The 19,248-nt window shown below is 39.8% G+C and overlaps 2 protein-coding genes across 2 annotated transcripts in view; one reads left to right on the top strand and one right to left on the bottom strand.

Annotated features, from left to right (window-relative positions):
• The window catches only part of LOC118746762, a 71,737-nt gene that overhangs the window by 33,958 nt on the left and 18,531 nt on the right, over positions 1-19,248 (bottom strand). The window lies entirely within an intron of this gene.
• Positions 1-19,248, top strand: part of LOC118746764 — a 67,827-nt gene that overhangs the window by 47,103 nt on the left and 1,476 nt on the right. The window contains exon 3 of the mRNA XM_036480673.1: positions 16,717-19,248. This exon is cut by the window's right edge and continues 1,476 nt beyond it. Within this exon, the coding sequence (XP_036336566.1) occupies positions 16,717-19,248 (2,532 nt within the window). The remainder of the gene's footprint in view (positions 1-16,716) is intronic.

Below are 19,248 nucleotides of genomic sequence, written 5' to 3'. Positions count from 1 at the left end.
GAAAAATAGCCAAAACTTAATTTGCCTTTTCGCCACAGTGCACGTGTTCGATCCCGGCCTTTTTAAGGTTCCGAAAGTCCCGGGAATATTGGCAAATAATATACACTGATGGCAATAATAAAAACTCCTTTTTTTGACCAATATAAGCTACATTTATTTTTTTATTTAATACATAATTAATATTTTTTTATAAATGTCTAGCTCATTATACAAATATCAATATATTCGCGAAACCACGAGCCAAATATAGTAAAACTGGATTTTGAGTTTTTCACTCTGACGACAGTAATTCAAAAATGATTTAAAACATTCAGAGAAATGTGCTTAGAGAAGAAGTATTGGTGTCAAATCCTGTAGAATTTAAACAGATTCAGGTTTTTAGTGCAGAAGGACTGGTAAGTATTGAAAATGTCCTTTTAAAATTTTATCCTTAAAATTAACGCAATAGTTGTTTTTGAAAAAATTACACTTGTGATCAGCAAATTAAGCCAGCAACATTTTGATATATTTTGGCTATTTTTCTTTTGTTTATTTAATGTTTATTATTTTTCCATACGAGTCTAGCTCATTATATAACAAACACCATATAAATCCAGATTTCAAACTTTGTGCAAAAATTATGAAAAATCTGCAAAGTTTCAGGTAAATTTTCAACTTTTTATTTAGACATTCTTAAATTCGACAATTTTTTTGTATGGAAAAAATGCGGCATGAAGTCAGAAAAAATATTATTAAAAATCAACGCGATTTTTTAGCAACCTAAGACTTGCATATTATTACCCTAGAATTAAATGGGCTATAACTGCATACTAAAAAAAATTCTAAAAAATCTGAATTAAAAGTTGAAAATCTAGCTGAAACTTTGGAGATTTTTCCTGATTTTTGCACAAAGTTTGAAATCTGGATTTATGTGGTGTTTGTTATATAATGAGCTAGACTTTTATTAAAAAATAATAAACATTAAATAAACAAAAGAAAAATAGCCAAAATTGTTCAAAATATTGCTGGCTTAATTAGCTGATCACAAGTGTATATGTTAAGGACTTATATAAACTCGATAATATCCTCGAATTTCCTCCTTCTAACTTTATCAGCTTAAAAAATTACCTATTCGTCCTTGTGAATCCAAAAAATGTTTAGTTTTTTTTTTAAATTCTAAGAAATTTACTCTTGCATTTGGTACCCCACAAGAAAAGGACTTTTTTCTGACCTCTTCACTAACACACTAAAATATACACCAATACAAAGAAAAACATGTGAAAAAATAACCTTAGGAAAAACAATAAGTAGAAAAGAGACCTTCTAGCACTGCTGGTAAAATCCCCATGTGAGAAAGGGACGCATAGTCACATCTACACAAAAGAACTGGTCAGGTCATAATATGACTCCCGAATTTCTGATGACGAAATTGCAGCATTATTGCATCAGCACTGACCGTCAGGTGACCGGTCGTTTGCCAGTAAGATTTCTTGTAGGGTACCCATATTTTTATTCTACATTGCATTGAATTTTTTAAATAATTTTTGGAATCAATCATATCTTTGAAATAACAAAGTCCTTTAAAATAAATCCTGACATCAGAGAGAAAGAATAAAAAACGCCACTTTAAATAAAAAGTAGGTTTCAAACCCATTTATTTATTATTTATTTTATGGTAGGAGAGCTTCTCAAACAATATAGAAGCAATTTTTTTCGTTTTAAGTTGTTGAAAAGTAATGACTATCTAAATTCCGGTACCTCGGGATTGTGATAACGACATACCGAGAATTCCGGGATCAGAAAAAACTGAAAAATTAAACACCCTAGTACTTACATACACACGCATACCGCTTACCACAAGAACAAAAAAAAGACAATTCGCAGACAACTTGTTTTTTGCTCAGTCGCAGATAGAGGGCTGCGCAAATAGTTTTGCGTTTACTGTACACTATTGCACGCTTCAGTAAATGTCGCAATGAAGCAAATGCACTTGACAACAAATGGAGTGGAACTCATAGCTTGCTCGCAATCAAAACAAATACTATAGTGTCGCTACTGGCTATCGTTACTACAATGGCAGTATTTGTTTGCTTACTGCAAATAATGATTTGCACTAAATACATCACAATAACTTGGCACTACAGTGAGTCCAATATGACAGTATTTCAAAACTCTGGAGGAAGTGAAGTGAAGTATAGCGAAGCTAGCATATGTTTTGATTACGCCTTCAAAACCATTTATGAAGCTTTCTAGTTGCCGACAGTTGCTTTGTGTTCGCTAGATCAAATGTGTCTTTTTAAGTTGTTATTGTAAGACAGATTCATTGGCTTTGCTCAACCGAAAACACAAAACATATAGCACATGCGAAGAGAAAAAAGTGTTCTGCTCAGTACAAGAACGAGTGAGCTTAATTTATTTTCTGTTTTGTTAAGCGAGCCACAGACAAGGCAACAGATCGCAGCAATCGGTTGAAATTTCACCGATTTTCATGTGTTATTTTTGTTTTGCAACCGAATGCAAGTTGCGCGTGTGTACCGAAGGTTTCGTGTGATTTCGTATAGTTCTGTTGAGCGGAAAAATAGCAAGATTAGGTAAACAATATATTAAGGAGCTAATAGGAGGTTAATTAGAGATTAATGTATAATTGAACATGTATTTAATAGAGTCGTCCTTTTTGCGCACATTTTTACTTGCCGACGAACAACGTAAAATGAAAATCGTCAACAGATCCACTAGTGTGTTGCGAAACGAGTTGCACCCGATTGCTGCGATCTGTTGCCTATCTGTGGCTCGATTAATAGGGAATTTACATGATTCAACTTTCACAGGCGATTAGTTGAATCAAAAGTTGAACGCGAAAGTAGGCAGCTGGCCAACTTAATTGAAAGCGATTAGCTGAAAGGCCGTTTACACCAGGCAATTGTTGCTTTCAACTAAAAGTTGCCTAAAAAATCGCCTCATGTAAATTTTCTATAAGTGACCAGTCAGCATTGGAAATATGTATTTGTCAACAGTTATTTGCGATTTCCGCAAAAAATCCACATGAGGGATATGACGGGTTAAAATGTGTAACAAAAATATAAAATTCCACTATAACAAATGTTAAGTTAACTGAAAACGTGGTAAGAGTTAATTTTATGCTTATTCCGAATTGGTGCTAAATTTTCCCTCTGAACTGGATTAGGCCCCTAAAATGTATTGAAAAGATTTGCTTGGTAAAATTTCCCTACAAGTCATTGTACAAACGTATGTACATACCCTGCAGGGAGTGACGTTAGCTTATACCTAACTTTAGTCTGTTTACGCGAACACTAGTGCTAACAATTAACTGTGTATTTTGTTCGAAAAAAGCTGCGATGGCCGCAAAAAAGTCAGACCTGGATACCTCTGCATTACATGTCAACTAACTTGTAACTAACTACTTTTGGACATAAAATATCTATAAGAAAAACAAAATATTTTTTTGTTTTTTTACTTTTTTTTACTTATTTATTTACTTTATTTTATTACATTTCATATTTGTTTACATATTCTGCTCTGGGTGGCCGCATATTCGAACACCGTCAGACATAACTTCAAAATGATAGTATAAAATTTCGATCTTCCTTTTATTTGTCCTGAATATGAAAAAGAATCTGCGAAGTTCAGAAAAAAAGTGTATTGAAAGTAATTTTTGTATGAGGATATTTAATAGAAACTTGTAAAGAAAACCAACTCCCGATTGCGTCTGCATGACTCCTGCCCGACTTTACAATTCACTTTAAGTTGGTTTTGTCATAGCTAATTAAGTGAGGTATTAATCGAAATCTCGCCAAAAAGCTAACTATAAGTTAGTTAGTTTTAACAATTGATAATTTTTCACTGCAGGGTATATATGTATGTATATGAATAAATAAAAGATGGAGTACAAGTTTGCGTAATCCTATTCGAATTCCCACGAGGTTTTTCCCGAGCTAAGGCTGTTTCGGCTACCTATTCAGCAACACCTTGTAACCGAGTTACTCGGCATAGTTCTTCCTGGGCAGGCCAACTCCGGACCAAAAACCTATTTCTGCTGCCGAATTCCACTTCGGTTAGATGCGACACCTGCAATGGATGGAGTCACCTAAGAACCTGCTCAGGCCACAAACCATGTGTGGCCTCACTGCCTACAATGTATTCCTAAAATATCGCGAGCGAGACAATGGTAGATATCATTTCATCAAAGAAGGCTTCCGCCCCAAGGACACCACCCTAGAATGTCTAGACAAAGCTGCCTGGTCAGGCGGTTTAGAGCTCGAAATATTTAACGTTTTTGTATTCCAGTCACCTGCTTCTCGGCAGGTTTCGTAGGCGAAACCTATTAGCCAGGATTGTGGGTAGCTGCAGCAGCTCGCCAATGCGACCCTTACTCACACCAGCGGTGAAGTCGTGGTGGCCATCGGGGAAGCAAAATCCGGGAAAACCATAAATAAAAGGACAGTCTTATCGGTCGATAACTCTCCTTTCTCCAGTAACGACGACGATTGAGGCCCTGCTGCTCCCGTACTTCACTTCCTTCACTTCCGGCTCCTTAAAGAAAATTAAATTTACTTATTCTTTTTTGCCACTGAAAACAACCGTGTTAATGAATTTTCATCATATTTTTACTTGGCAATACTGTTAATTGCACAATGCCCAGCAGTCAGGTGTAGTTGCCACGTGAATTTGAACGGCGATGAATAAATAATGACTTCCCTGCCAACAGAGAAATGAAAATTTTCTCGGCAGTGTGGTCTCGTACAATCCTACGTTTACAACTACGACTACAATTTTCGTTCGTTTACGTATCCAAAAGCCTTAAAAAAAGTGCGGTTTTCGTACCCGGAAACGAGCAGAAAACTACTACAGTTTTCATTGATTTTCGTATCCGGAAAACGTTCGAAAGAGATGATGTTATTTAAAAGCAATAAGTGTATTTTATTTGTATTTTATTTGGGCATTTGAAAGCATGTACACGTAATCGGCAGTGGCTAAGCGTGCGACTATTTGGTAACTTTCAGAAGGTTCCGGGTTCGAATGCCGTCAGCCGCTTCTTTAATTTTCTTTGCAACTATGAAAAAGCATCTGTGAAGTGCAAAAAGAAAGCGCATGGAAGGAAAAATTCAATCAGAAAATTTTCAGGAAAACAGCCGTTTAATAACCATTTTCGGTATTTATATGTACATACAGTTTTTGTCGCACACTTTAATGGAAAAACGGATCGTCGGTAAAGGGATAAAAATGCTGGGTTAATATTTGCCATTTTATTTACAAAACAAAATACATCCGGATCATATAAATAGCTGTACATACTTTTTTATGTTCTGCATCAACAGGAAAATGAAAAAAAAGTCAGCTAATTTTTTTAGCGGTTAGGGATCGATATGTATTTAAATAAAAAAGTTTTTTATCGGGAGCGGAGCTCGGAGAAAAATAAAATACCGGAGCGAAGCGATAAAAAAAAACCTTTGCTCCGATAGCACATAACGCCATAAACACCCAGATAACTCGTGGACTAAACCGAAGCCGACCCTGTGTGAGAAGACATTATCTGAGTGGTCGGAAGTCGTTAGTAACTTTTCGAGATCAAACTTCTAAACAAAGGGGAATTAAAGGGGGTACTACAGGGTGGCGTCCTATCTCGCTATTGTTTAACTTCTACCTTTTCCTGATCTCATACGCCTGCGACTGTTCGATACTGACGTCCCTGAACGTAAAAGTATTCGGCTACCTCTCCGAACTGTCTTGCTTCTTCACTGCACGGCGCGCTCTTACCGATGAAATCAACGGCGACCCTCTTCTGCACCCTGACAAATGAGGTCATACTACAGCTGGGTATTCACGTCGATGACATACCAATTCCGACGGCGAACAACCCAAAAATCCTACGAGTTACCTTTCATAGTCCGCTCTCCTTCACCGCGCACATAACCGCATTTGTCAATAAAGTACAGAGCCGCAATAAGTCCCTCAAGTAGCTCACCGTCAGCACCTGGGGCAAAGAAAAAGAGGCATTGCTGGCAACATGTAAGGCAATTGCCCGACCGGCTCTTAATTATGCTACGACTTTTTTGTCTGCCTCGGACTAGTTGAACGGAGTGGACGGAGCTGCAGACCTGTAAAAACGCCGCACTCCGGACAGCTTGACACATCGCACGCAACTTGACGTATCGCCCACACTGTACTTCCGGAGTAAGCTCCGGCTTGCAAGCCAAACAGGGGTTCTGCAGGTATTCAGAGGTGATTCATTTAAGGTAGTCTTTGGCTGAGCACCTACCCGCCTGCTGAATACATCTCAGCTCATTGAATAGTTAGAACAGTTGGCAGTTAGAACAGGATTCCTCCAATGGAGTCACCCAGTAAATAAATGGTAAAAGGGTCACGTCTTGCGTTAGCGCTTCAATTGCCTGCCCGCCAGTATTGCCAGAAAAAAATTTCGTTTGGAGCTAAATCGTTCGGGAAAACAAAGCTAAAGAGAGCTAAATAATACTAATAGTAGTTAAAATGGAGCTAAATTCTTTTTAAATCTGAGCATTTATTGGCGCAAAAGTTGCTTTTACATTTTCCGCAATTTTAAAAAAAATAACGAATTTTATAAGTTTACTTATATGAACTAGACGATGATCTCATATTCTACAAACCATTGTAACGTTAATTTTAGCGTTTACCAAAAAATTAAGAAAACTTTGAGAAGAAATCGTTTATCATGCCTCTGTATCGCTCACCGATATTGCCTTTGCAGCAGCATTTTGAAAGAAAAAATTAGCCATTAATTCCAAAATATGCCACTCTCTGATAATGCATTGCCTTTCGGACGATCACGTGCGAGTTTTCTGATCCCCAGATGAGGCAGTTTTTCTTGTTAACATAGTCGCCGAAATGAAAATGCGCTTCGTCAAAAAAGGTGGTTGTCTTTCGAGTTTGCATTATTTCCCAAGGTTGTTCATACGATTAATTTCGTTGCGCGAGGATATAATTTTTGTAAAGATTTCTAGCGTGAAAGAGCTTTCACTGTTTAAATAATCCGCTACAATCTAGCAGAGGCGCTCCTAATTCTTAGAACACACGAGATCACCTCAAAGCTGGTGTGGAGCTGCCTTCAGATTTTAATACTTTTCGCATCCAGGAATCGGCGTTACTCGATTTGGTACCGGTACAGTGTGGTCGTGGGCAATGAAGTGGCAGCTATTTCCGATAGAAATGAGATGCACAGGGATCCATAGGCCCAGGTCCCTATATTGGTCTGCCATGGAGTTCCGTTAGGCGAAACTATTATACTCGTATCAGGATGAAAAATGAAGCATAACAGTACTGGAGTAGTGCGGAAGGTAACTGAGAAACTAAGTATTTCACAAGGAGAACCGAGCTGTATTTCACCTTAGTGGACACAATGTAAGACTTGTTACAGGGTTTTTTACTGGGACCAGACTTCGCTTTCTAGGATGACCGTACCTGAGCACATGATCTATATGGCATTCAGCCAAAGAACCTAGCCTAGTTTCTGAGTAATACCTGGATCAAAGAAGACCTCCAAATAGACGTTTGTTGCAATAGATCGTTCTCGGTTGCGGCAACTAGGAGATCTGCTTCCTCCTCTAAAGCAAATCCAATCTCATCTACTTTCACTAAATATCCATACATGATTTGGTTATAGTTACCAAATCTTGTATTGAGAGAAATACCATACATATATTTAGTTGACGTAACTATACTTCTCAGTGTAGGTTAAAGCGCTCATCCTCGCAGAATACACCTAGGTTCTAACCCCTTTTAATAGAAGTTTGAAATAAAGATAAATTTCCACAAGTATCCTAATTATCTAAAATTCTTGGTACCAAGTTCCGCAATTTCTTCGAAGAAGCATCTATGTACCTGCCCTCGGAAAAAAGTCATCAAAATGTATTTCTCTCAACACAACTATAGCATAATAATAGTTGTGTTCATTTGGAAAAGTCAGTAAGAATTAGCCAGTAACAGAATTCAGAGAATATGGTAACTTACTCTCCTAAAGAGGGAAAATTACTAAGTTTAGCGCGAATTTGCAGAAATTTGCAAGCTTCAGTACCAGCTGGTGTCTACGGTTGCATTTCGAACATAATAGGGCAATTCATCAAAACGCGTTTATGCCTCTTAACCATGGAAACCTCGTAAACTGATTTAATTTTGTATGGAAAATCGAATTATTTTCGAGGTTTACGTAGTTACGAGGCACTTACGCGTTTCCATGATTGGCCGCGCAGCTGTCATGTACGCCTGTAAATCACTGACAGGGAAATAATGGGGCTTGAGACCGCACATTGCAAACTGGACGTGCACAGCGGTGATCCGTCCCATTCTGTTCCACGGCATCACGGTTGGGTGCCGCAAAAGTGGAAAGGGTAACGCCTACTAGAGCGCTAGAGACCTTGGTTCGGACACTCGAATTTTTGAAGATCTTCCAGTAGCCTTCAGGCGACTGGACTACATAGTCCCACCCACTGCACCGAGGAATCATTTCCAAACCGGGATCCGCTCATGCGGTGAATGGGTGAACGATTCGATCCTAAGTTCGTTCGAGAGTCCGTTGATACTCATTCCTCCAATATTATTTTGAATATCTGAACTCGATTCGGTCAGTATCTACGATTTTGTACGCTTCATCAGAGCTACAAATTGGTTTTGCTTCTAAGGTAAGAGAAGTGACTCGAGAAGTCTCTAATATGGCATCACAATAGGCCAATAGTGCCCAAATTAACCTCATCTAGCCTAGCCTAATAATTACTGGTAATTAAGAGAACGTCTGTTATATTAATGAGATCGTCAGCATTGACACTTGCCGCAATGTCGCATTGGACTGTGACCCAGACAATGTGCATAAGAAACTTCCCAGAATCTGGTAAATTATATTTTTACTGCCACGGACGGTTAGGTCGAAATGTATGCTTCCCGTCATGGGGTCACTCGAAACTATAAAATCTTGGTTATCGTTCAAAATCACCCCAAGTCACGAAAATAGAGCTTTACTGGTCAGTGATTGCACTTTTACAGCTGCACTACCATCCGTTAAGGTCTGATTAACGACTGAACTAAACCCTCGCACCCAATTAAGGTGCTTGTCTTCGCGAGAGCTACATATGTATGTATGTATGGACATATGTAAGATTGGTAAATGGCGAGAGTCTCATTAGTAAAACCGCCATTTTATTTTAGTAGACGTCGCAAGGCGGCAAAAATTTCTTACCTTAACCTTTCCAGCGCATTTCTTGGATGGCGGTGAAGTCAGCTTCAGTCTTCCCGAGGACATCTACCATCTTCATCTAAACGCTGCCAACTTCTGTGAGCCCTTATACTGAATAAGTAAGTTGGAATTGCCCCATTGAAGCTCCCTCTCCCTCTGCCGTGATCCAAAGCACGCGGACTGGTTTGTTTTCAATCCCGAATTGCCAACGCTTATTGTATGTACGTATGTATGTCAGAGCCACGATAAAGGTGTGCCATCCGCGGACCGCTAACCATTCGTCGAATTTCACAGCATTCACCTATTCGCTAACGTCATAAAATACTTTTTCGCACTAGGGATGTAAATTTACATTTTCAAATTGTACTTATTTGCTGAAAAAAAGTATACCTAAAAGTAGATAAATGTACCTCGTAGAGTTTTCGATCTACTTGCGATAGACTGTGTCACCGCGAAAAAGTCTCGCTAAATAACTCATGTGGACTCTGTAGGCGAGTCTCTCCCAGAGCTCTATTGAGTGCTTACACGTCTCTATCGAGATTTTTGTCTAAGTATCTCGTTTTTTCTCTACCGTGTACACTTAGTTTTATGGTCGTCTCGCAAATTCGAAGCCAATCGACTACTGATCTGCATAGAAAACACTGTAGTAATCTGGAAAGCTGAAGTGAATATTGAGTTCCCTGGAAAGGACCCGTCCACCGACCCTTCGTCAAAATTCGAGCCACCTGAGTAAACCAGTTTCCCTATACACTCATCCATAGAGGGGGTGTGAATGGAGAAGGAGGTGGTAAGTACCAGCCTAGTTACGCCGTCTTATCAGGGATAAAATCAAAACCTCCAAGTATAGGTACTGAGTCTGTAAAACATACGGTGCCCCTAAGTGCAGCAGTTTTACTTATAATGTCGAGATTCGCTATGTTAAGCATGATCACAGCCAGGGGTAAAGTGGCCCCAAGGCGACCCGTTGCGCCCAATTCAAGGCTGGAATCGCAACAGTCGTGAACGAGGAACTCGTCTCGTAAATGCATATTTAGGATTTTAACAGTCGTGAACGTACTGATCGTCTCGTAATTCGGTTTGCAGGCTTATTGGATTAGCAATGGTTGCATAGAGACAGAAAATAACTTTAGAAAAGAGACTCTGTCTCTAATATATTATTCCAAGTTGAAGTGCTTGACTTGCTATAGGAATGCCCCAAATTGAGGATAGAGTCGAGTTTCGCCTTTCTAAAATTTACAGCGAGTCCATTGTTCGCAGACCAGTTAGTCATCAGGTTGCAGTACCCTTGAATAAAATCATTGAGAGTATCCAAAAATGTATCCCTCACTAATACTGCGTATGATCTGCAAAGGTAATCACCCGACAGCCTCTAATCACCAGTTCCTCTAACAGGCCGTTTACAAAGATGGGTTTAAAGGGCGCCACCATCTAGCGTGTTTACACTACGCTGGACAGTGACACTGAGCGTAGTTAGGTATTAAAAAAAATTGCCACTAGAAGGACATTTTTAAAAGCCCACTCGATGTCGCGAAAGGCATCCTCAGTGAAGTCTTTATGTATGAAGGCTTCCATTGTCGTCTTCACAGGGAGCTCTCGACCGACCAACCCTTAATGTGTATGTCTGTTGAGCTCTTGGCAGGCCGTCACCGGAAATCCGGTTGGTTTCTAATATGCCGATCAATCGGCCTCTTCAGGGATTTAGGCAGTAACAAAGATAGACTGAATTGGTCTGAATCCATTCAAATGTCTGCGGTGGCTTCTCACGGTGGCACGGATCCGAGTGGTCCAATTTCTAGTGATCCATCGTGTAGAGTCGGCTAAATTTGAGCAATGGCCTGGGGTTATGTAGACTTTAAGGAACTCAGTCGATTCTGGCTTATTGGCATGGACATGGAAGTTCAGAAAAGCTCATATGGAAAAGTCTAGCGTGGTTAATTTACACGATTTTGGAGGGCAGTTCGCGTTACCTTTACGAGAGTTAGCAAAACAGTACATGCGTTAAGTGCATCTTGGCGTCCACTGTGTGGCCGGTAACACTGTCTTGCTGGAGACACATGCCGTCGTCTCCTTTTATATTGGTCATTTTGGGTAAAAAATTACGTTGGCGGTGATGGTCTCACCAACGTCGTTTTCCAAAAAATACGGGCAAATGACCAACCAAACTTTTTTTGTGCATGCATTAATACCCGGGGAATATCGGCATTAAAAAGTGCACTAGATTAGGTTAGGAAGGCGCGTACGAATGATCCATACTTCCACTCGGAGGCAAATTTGCCCACTTTGAATGCCAGGAGGAAGTAAATCCTTCTAACCGAGGTTATTCCATATAGTGTTACTATCCCGGATGCAGCTCCCCAAACTATGGAACAATTTTGATTCGAAATGCTTGACATAAGAAGTGGTGAATCGATTCCTCTTCTTCTTCATCTCGACGATTTCTCCAGAGGGAGCTTGTTGGTGTACGCCATCGATGGAGCATTGATGCTATAGCCCAGTGCCCTCTGATCACACTGGTAAGAGCCCTTACAGCATATTTGTTTACCCAACAAACATTTAAATTAGAGAACGATAAGAAAGCGATTCGAATTCTAATGTTTCTCTCTAAGGTAGAAGGTTAGAGAACGCTTAGAAAACTATTGAGAACTATAGCATTCTCTACAAAAAGGAGACTTAGTTCTCGATATCGAGAAAAAGATTAGATATCGAATCGTATTCTAACGTAGAATTCTAAATGTTTTCTAATGTCTAGTGTTTTTCTAATTATTCTCTCATTGAATTCAAACATATGTATGTAGTTTTCTAACCTGATTTTCGATTCGATTGTACATTATAATTCTAATGTAAAATCAAAACGTTTCTCTAACCATATTTCAGATATACATATATTTCTATGGGTAAGGAAAATATCCAAACCAAATTTCATCAAAATTTGATCACACTTAGAAACACCCGCCCGCATGAGGGGTGGGCGTGGCAGACGCTCAGTTTTTATCATGTTTTATATTTTTTCTTTTCTAAGTGCAAGTAGAGTTTATACAAAATATTAGCGAAATAGCAGCACGATACTATTTTTGGCCGCAGTTTATATGGGAACGTTACACTGTGCACCGTGGCTAGGCGACTTTAACTACAAACGAGCACTAATAAATAATCGTATTGATAATAAAGTTTTATTATTTCGACTTTTGACTTGTCATTGTCATGATGATTTAGCATCAGTGACTAAATAATAAACAACAGGTACCTAACCATATCTTAATCTTATTATAAGCAGTGGTCAACGAAAAAGGGTGAGTCATTATCTACGGCTCACGGCTGCTATGGGAAAACAACTTTCATATTTACATACTACTTTTTAAAGAAAAAGAGTTGTACTACCACTCGCCAGGAGCTGATCCAACCAACTTCAAAACGAATTTTTTTTTATAGTTTCTTTCAGATTCGGCAAATTTTTGAAATCTGGTAAAATTAGATACTTATTACTTACATGCTATTTAATAGTTATATCAATCCATTGTGTAACTCAGATAGCGCTTTGCGCGTTCCTTGACATTTCAGCTGCGTTTAATAGTACACCATACGAGCAAAATCCGAGGTCATGACAAAATGGATATCCTTAATATAGTAACTGCATGGATCATAAGCATGTTGAATCCAGATTTAGGGTGGTATTATCAGTACTGCAAAAAACTTGCACAAGCTGGTACAAGGGAACACTATTAATGCATATTTTAGTTGCGTTCGCCAAACTGTTCGCTTCGCCAAATTCATTCGCTTCGCAAGTGATAATACCACCCTTATAATTGCGGCACTAGTAGGAGGCGGTAGGTGTGAGCGTCTGGAAAGCTAAAGAGGCAACAAATTTAACGCTTTTGACTATGCTGATAAGCTACTCACCAATATACGTGCCATAATTGACTAAGCCGTATAATTGACTAAGAACTACCGCTGTGAAAAGGGTCTGTCAATAAAGCGACTAAAGTTCACCATTTTCCCCTTCACCAAAAAAAGGGGAGAAAGTTTGACTTAAGCTCTACGAGGACTTTCTCAGATTGAGTTATCGCATCGTATGTAGGGATAATGCTGAACCGAAGGCTCAACTGGAAGTCACATCTGATAACTGTTACCAACAAGTTTGTCAGAGACTTTATGGTAAAAGATGGGGGCATATCTCTCAAACTGGCAATTTGGTCGTTCAGCACAGTTCTGGAGGTCAACAGTAAAGCAGCTATTGGTCCGTATAGCCATTACAGGAGGCATGCGCACCTGGAAAGCACTGGGAATCATCATAGTTATACCACGTCTAGCCATCCTAACTTAGGGAGCATAGTCCGCTTGAGGATCTCATCATCAAACTCACAGATAAAGGCACACAAAGGTGGTCGGGGATGGCAATGCTGGAACCGGTATCACACAGGATCAAAGCCCTCAGTGGAATTCTAGAACCCGTCACGCTAAATTTCAGTCGTAAAAAATCCCTATATGAATATGGATTGCGCTACAAAATATACAACGCCTCCAGGAAAACATAACATATACATAATGCTTATGATTTTATGTTGACCCCGTCCTCATTCGCGTTACAAATTTTTAGACCCATATGCTTTTCATTTAGAGCTTTTCAGTGAGATAAATTTAGAGTATGTACATTTTGTTACACATTTCCCATCACGTCTGTTTAACAGTACGAAAATACGACGGTAATATTCCATGCCTGATTTTGAGATTAACCTTCTCTAATACGTTAATATCTGTTCAAACTGGAAGAACTTTTCGAGGCCAAAGAAAGTTTTAATCAAGGCGAATCATTCTATTACCTCATCCTATGTCTACGTGCTGAAATAACTTGCCACCACCCACCGGGGGGCTCTTTTGACTATGCCTTTGAGGCATATGCTCGCCCACACCGTGTATGTATGTAAGCCAGGCTCCCGCATTCGCTCGGTCTTTTCGTATGTCGCCAAAATATTGATTCTGCTTCTGAGAGATCTACTATATAATTTATGTAAATCCATCGATATGCTCTTATTGAGCCTCGATACAATACACCTTTTCCAACAGTATTTCAGAAAAACGCAAATGTATTTCAGAAAAGGCCAAATGATTTTCAGGAAAACGCAAATGTAATTCATAAAAGCACAAATGTATTTCAGAAAAATATTTTTAGAATACAGTTGTGCTTTTCTGAAATTCATTTGTGTTTTTCTGAAACACATTTGAGTTTTTCTGAAATACATTTGGTATTTTCTGAAATACATTTGAGTTTTCTGAAATACATTTGTACTTTTCTGAAATTCATTTTGACTTTTTCTGAAATACCGCTTGAAAAGGTGTAGTCTTTTCAGACCGTCTGATACCGGTTTTTCAAAGGTGAAAGGGGAAGAAAGTAGTAGTTTATCTCGGCAATTTCAGATGCCGAAAAATGCGATATGACTTCGGTCTGAAACACACACATAGAAGAATATCTAACTAACACAACTACATACATACATATATACCGTATATGTACGCAAGTTGTATTTTCGGGTGTTACGTCTCATTAATTCCACTTAAAAATGTGTTTTTACTTATTTCACATTTAATGCTTAAGAAAGAAGAGAAAGATCTTGGTTTAGCGGAGAATGAGTAGGAGCCAAATTACCTCCTAGCAACGAAAAAAGCGAGCAGCAATATTTCGATGTTATGAACGACTTTGTTTCCTTAGGAGCCAGAAAGCACACGTTAGTCAGGGATCTAACGAAGCATAGCATAATTCTTGCCCACAGGTGCTTAGTTAGGCTTAGCATGGCTTTTTAAACGAACAGAAATCAACCTTAACGAATCTCTGATCATTACTGCCTGCTCATATGGCATATGTATCAACGTAGACGATGCGTGATTAAGAAGACATGTGTTCGAGTGCATTCGAGAGAACAAATCCGCACAAGGTTCGTGGCCCTTGGGGCTATGATATCCAAGCCCAGATCCAAAAGCAACATGTTTTTTTTTTTCAAACAAGATTTTGTATGACTTTTTCTGGGCTAAAACGCCGTCACAGGCAATGCTTTAAAATGATACTAAAAATGTTTGTTTTGTGTCTCCGAAAAATTGTCTTTGAAGTGCAGAATACGCTTATTATTCAAAAGAATTCAAATTGGCAAACATAAATGTGTGTTTAATATCAGCAAAAGTGTGGTTAATAATACCAAATCATTTTTGAAAATATCAACAATGGCATTGTTAATAATAAACAAAAATCACTTTGATTCCTTTTCAAGTTTGAATTAGGTAATATTAGCGTATTTTTGGTAGACTTTTTTTCTCGGTTACTGCACTAGATTTGTAGAGCTACAAGGAGGAAAAAAATTCTAAGAAAATTTATTTGGCTAAAATGAACTATAAAAGGGCTGATATAAGTACAATTGTACCTACTTTTCCATCGCTGGTAGGTACCGGGACATGAGCCTTTTCATGGCCTATATGGTCGACGGCCTTTCTGTGGTCCGTCAAAACGATAGGCAGCTGTGCGCCTATGGTAAAACGGCAAACTAAGAAATCGATAAGATAAGACTTTCACCCCTATGCGAGTGTCGACTAGTAGTAGATAAACGACTGTTAGTCGATTAACGATTATCCGCGGTATTTTCAAAGCCGTTTTCTCGTTCAATAAATAAGTGTGATTGGTTTATAGTCGCTTGTTGAACTAGAAATCGACATTCACAGTACCATGGAAAAGCGATAATCGAATAGTTGTCGTTTACCTACTACTAATCTACGCTCGCAATAGGGATGTTTTACACTTCGGGGACCGTCTTCGCCCAGAATCTGAATGTTTAATTTCAAAAATGGCCTAAGGTTAGAGTCCACTTTTATGGAGCCAGCACAAAAGATAGGTGACTTTTAATCCCCTTAAATGATAATAATAAAACAACGGTTTGGTCGTTATTACAGAGAATTTAGGAAAGGTATGTTTCAGCATAATAAAATTATTCACAAAACACACGAAAACTTGGTTTATTAACTTGTATTCATAAAATATTTGAAGAAGTTAATCTATATCTAAAACGTTTTGGTACACAAAAAAGAAGTCAGTGGCACCTTTCCTTCGGCAGGTAATTTCGGCCCATTTCTGTTATCAAGAATCTACTCATAAAACACCAACCTCCTTTCGAAGGCGGCGTAAAATCGTTGGTTCTTTCAACTGTGTAAAAATATGAAAACGTGCACAACGCCAAGCTTCTCCGGCCAAGCACTAAGCAAAATGTGCCGAGCGCGGATTGTTTTTTTTTTTTCTTTTTAATGGATGTACATTTAAGAGGTAAGCTACTTGTATCCAACAAATAAGCAAAAAAATTTGATGATTAATTGACTGGGTGATAAAAGCTTATATTCGGAATTTTTTCCCATAAAGAAGCCGTAAATTGTACCCAAAGGAAGATGACTCAATTGTTATTCCCTGTTTTCGTTCTCCTTTATTTTAGTCCCAAGGAATTATCATAATCTTTATATGTCCCTTTTTCCCTCGTTTAATCCTAATGCAGCACCGACGAGGATGCCCGCCAAGCAATGATGCATGATCGTAAAAAAATCAATGAGGTTCAAGTACGTTTATTGCTTTCGTCACGCGCTGAAATGCAAAAAGTTATAGAAACTGCACGTCAGCAGTCGCTGCTAGCCCTCAAGAACGCCGCTGCATTGTCAAGCATCAAAGCCACCGTGTCGTCACCGGTTTTACCCACACCACAACCACCAGTTATTACCCACAATAGTTTACATAATATACTTTCAAGTGCTGCACCATCATTTTTGGCATACCAGAAACAAGCTGGTATCACTTTGATAGAAAATCCCCATGAAAACAGTCCCACTGAAATAAAAGATACATATCGTAGTAGCGTTGAAAAAAGTCGCGATCGTCGTCGCTCCGCATCGCGTGATCGCCGTCGATCACGTTCACGTGACCGCAGCGATCGAAGTGATCGTGGCAGTTCACGTCGAGGTCGGCGTGATAGAAGTCACTCCCGATCGCGAGATCGCGATTGGAAGAGTCGACGCTCTAGCCGACGTTCACGCAGTCGAGAGCGTAGTCATGATCGTAATCGGGAACGTAGCACCGATCGTAATCGAAATTCGAGTCGTAGCACTGCAAATAATAAAGAGCGTGACAATGGCCACCAATCCAGTAAGTCTATAAGAGACATAGCGAGTAATAAAATTGCCAACAAATTACCGGATACAAATGAAAGTGTCAGCGCTAAAGTGGGCAGCATTCCCTCTTGGGGAATACCTGCCATGAATTCGTACCAAACAAAAAGTACAGATAATAATACAACAGCTCTAAGCAACTCTGCCACATTTGGTGTAGCAGCCACTGGTATGAATAGTATGTTAAATCCCTTTAGTATGGGCGGTGCAATTCCAGGCATACGTAGCGCTCAGATAGCGAACTCCTACACCAGCACCGCTGTCAATAAAAGCCCAGATTCTCAAGCTAACCTGAGCTCCGTAAATATACCAGCCGCCAGCATGGTACCAGCATTCCAAAGCTATTCTTCTTCAGTCTCTACCACTAACAACTACAGCATCAATTTGTTCAACTCGAATTCGAACAGTAGCGACTCTGCCAAACCTTTTGCTTTGCAAAACCCCTACACAGCAGCAGTTCAACAAGCAACAATGAATACCAACTCGGTAGACTCGACTAGTTCCGCATCCGGCAGCCCCACGCAACAGAGCAGCAACACAATGTTCCCTGGTCTCAGCTTAATGGACAAGAAACCGGATCTTAAATTGCCACAAGCAGATTCAACCATTTCCACAGCTACATTGCCGCCCGGCAGTCAGTTACCGCAAGAGCCAATCGCTTTCGCCAATACAAACCCATATGCACAGATGTATCCCAATCTGTTTGCACAAGCCGCTGCTGCCAGTGTTGGCAAACTGAGTAGCATTCAACAGAAAACACGCGAACCAGAAATGCAGCGGTCAAAAGAGACATCGAAGGAGAGTTGCTGCCTCAAGATTAGCAACATGTGCAGCAGTACGACCTACAGCGACATACGTAAATTCTTCATGGGTCTCTTTATACCGCACAACGGCATCAAAATGGTGAACGACAAACATGGCATACGCACCGGCGTAGCTTACATACAATTCTCCCGAGTCTCCAGCGTACACAAGGCAATGATGCGCAACCATACGATGCTGAAGTCGAAGCCAGTTAAAATGGAGATTGTGAGCGATGATGAATTCGAGCAAGCCGAGGACAGTTTTCGCCCTCAAGGACGATTTGAGCGTAGTGATCGCAGTGAGCGTAACTATCAAGATAGTCGTAGTGACTACGATCGTCACGACGATGATGGTGATGGTGGAGAATCGAACTACCGCGGTGATCGTGGGGGAGCTTTTGACAATGAATTAAAAGATGAACCATACACCGTACTCTGTATTGAAGATATACCCAATGCGGGAGCTGAGCACGATATTATGCGTATGTTCTCATCGTATGCTATTTACGATATACTCCTAACACCGAGTCGCGAAAATAGGCGGGAATTCAAAGGACATGTCCTATTCTCACGCGCGGAAGAAGCTAAAGCGGCTTACGAGGATAGATCTAGACATACCATTGGCTATCGGAAAGTTCGTGTGCGTCCATGTACGGTAGAGGAAATGGAGAGAGAAAAAGAGAAAGTACGTTTGGCGAATGAGCAATTGATGAAAGAAGAGGAAGCCTTGGCTGAGGCGGAGGCAGAGGCAGAGGCGGAGCGGCTTAAAGAAGAGGAAAATCAAGGAGGAGAGGATGATATGGATGTAGCGGATGATGCGAGTAGCGTTAATGGCGGCGAAGGGCCGAAAAACGACGAGCAAAGTGAGCCGAACATGTTGTCAGACCCCAGGAATCCCAAGATACCAAGCCTTTTCGATCTACCTGGAAGCAATAATGATAACAGTGTGTCAAGGCGCGATACCGAAGTAAGTAGTGCACCAAGCGATCCACGTCTGCGCCGACAAAAACCCAGTCGTTTCGAACCCTTAAATCCGGCGGATCAAATCAGTCGAAATTTGAATGT

This window comes from Rhagoletis pomonella, unplaced genomic scaffold (assembly GCF_013731165.1).
Source record: "Rhagoletis pomonella isolate Grant_MI unplaced genomic scaffold, Rhpom_1.0 Rhpom_scaffold_00011, whole genome shotgun sequence".
In the NCBI taxonomy this organism is placed as follows: Eukaryota; Metazoa; Arthropoda; class Insecta; order Diptera; family Tephritidae; genus Rhagoletis; species Rhagoletis pomonella.
Note: the sequence above shows the minus strand (reverse complement) of the source record. Positions and strands in the feature narration are given on the sequence as shown.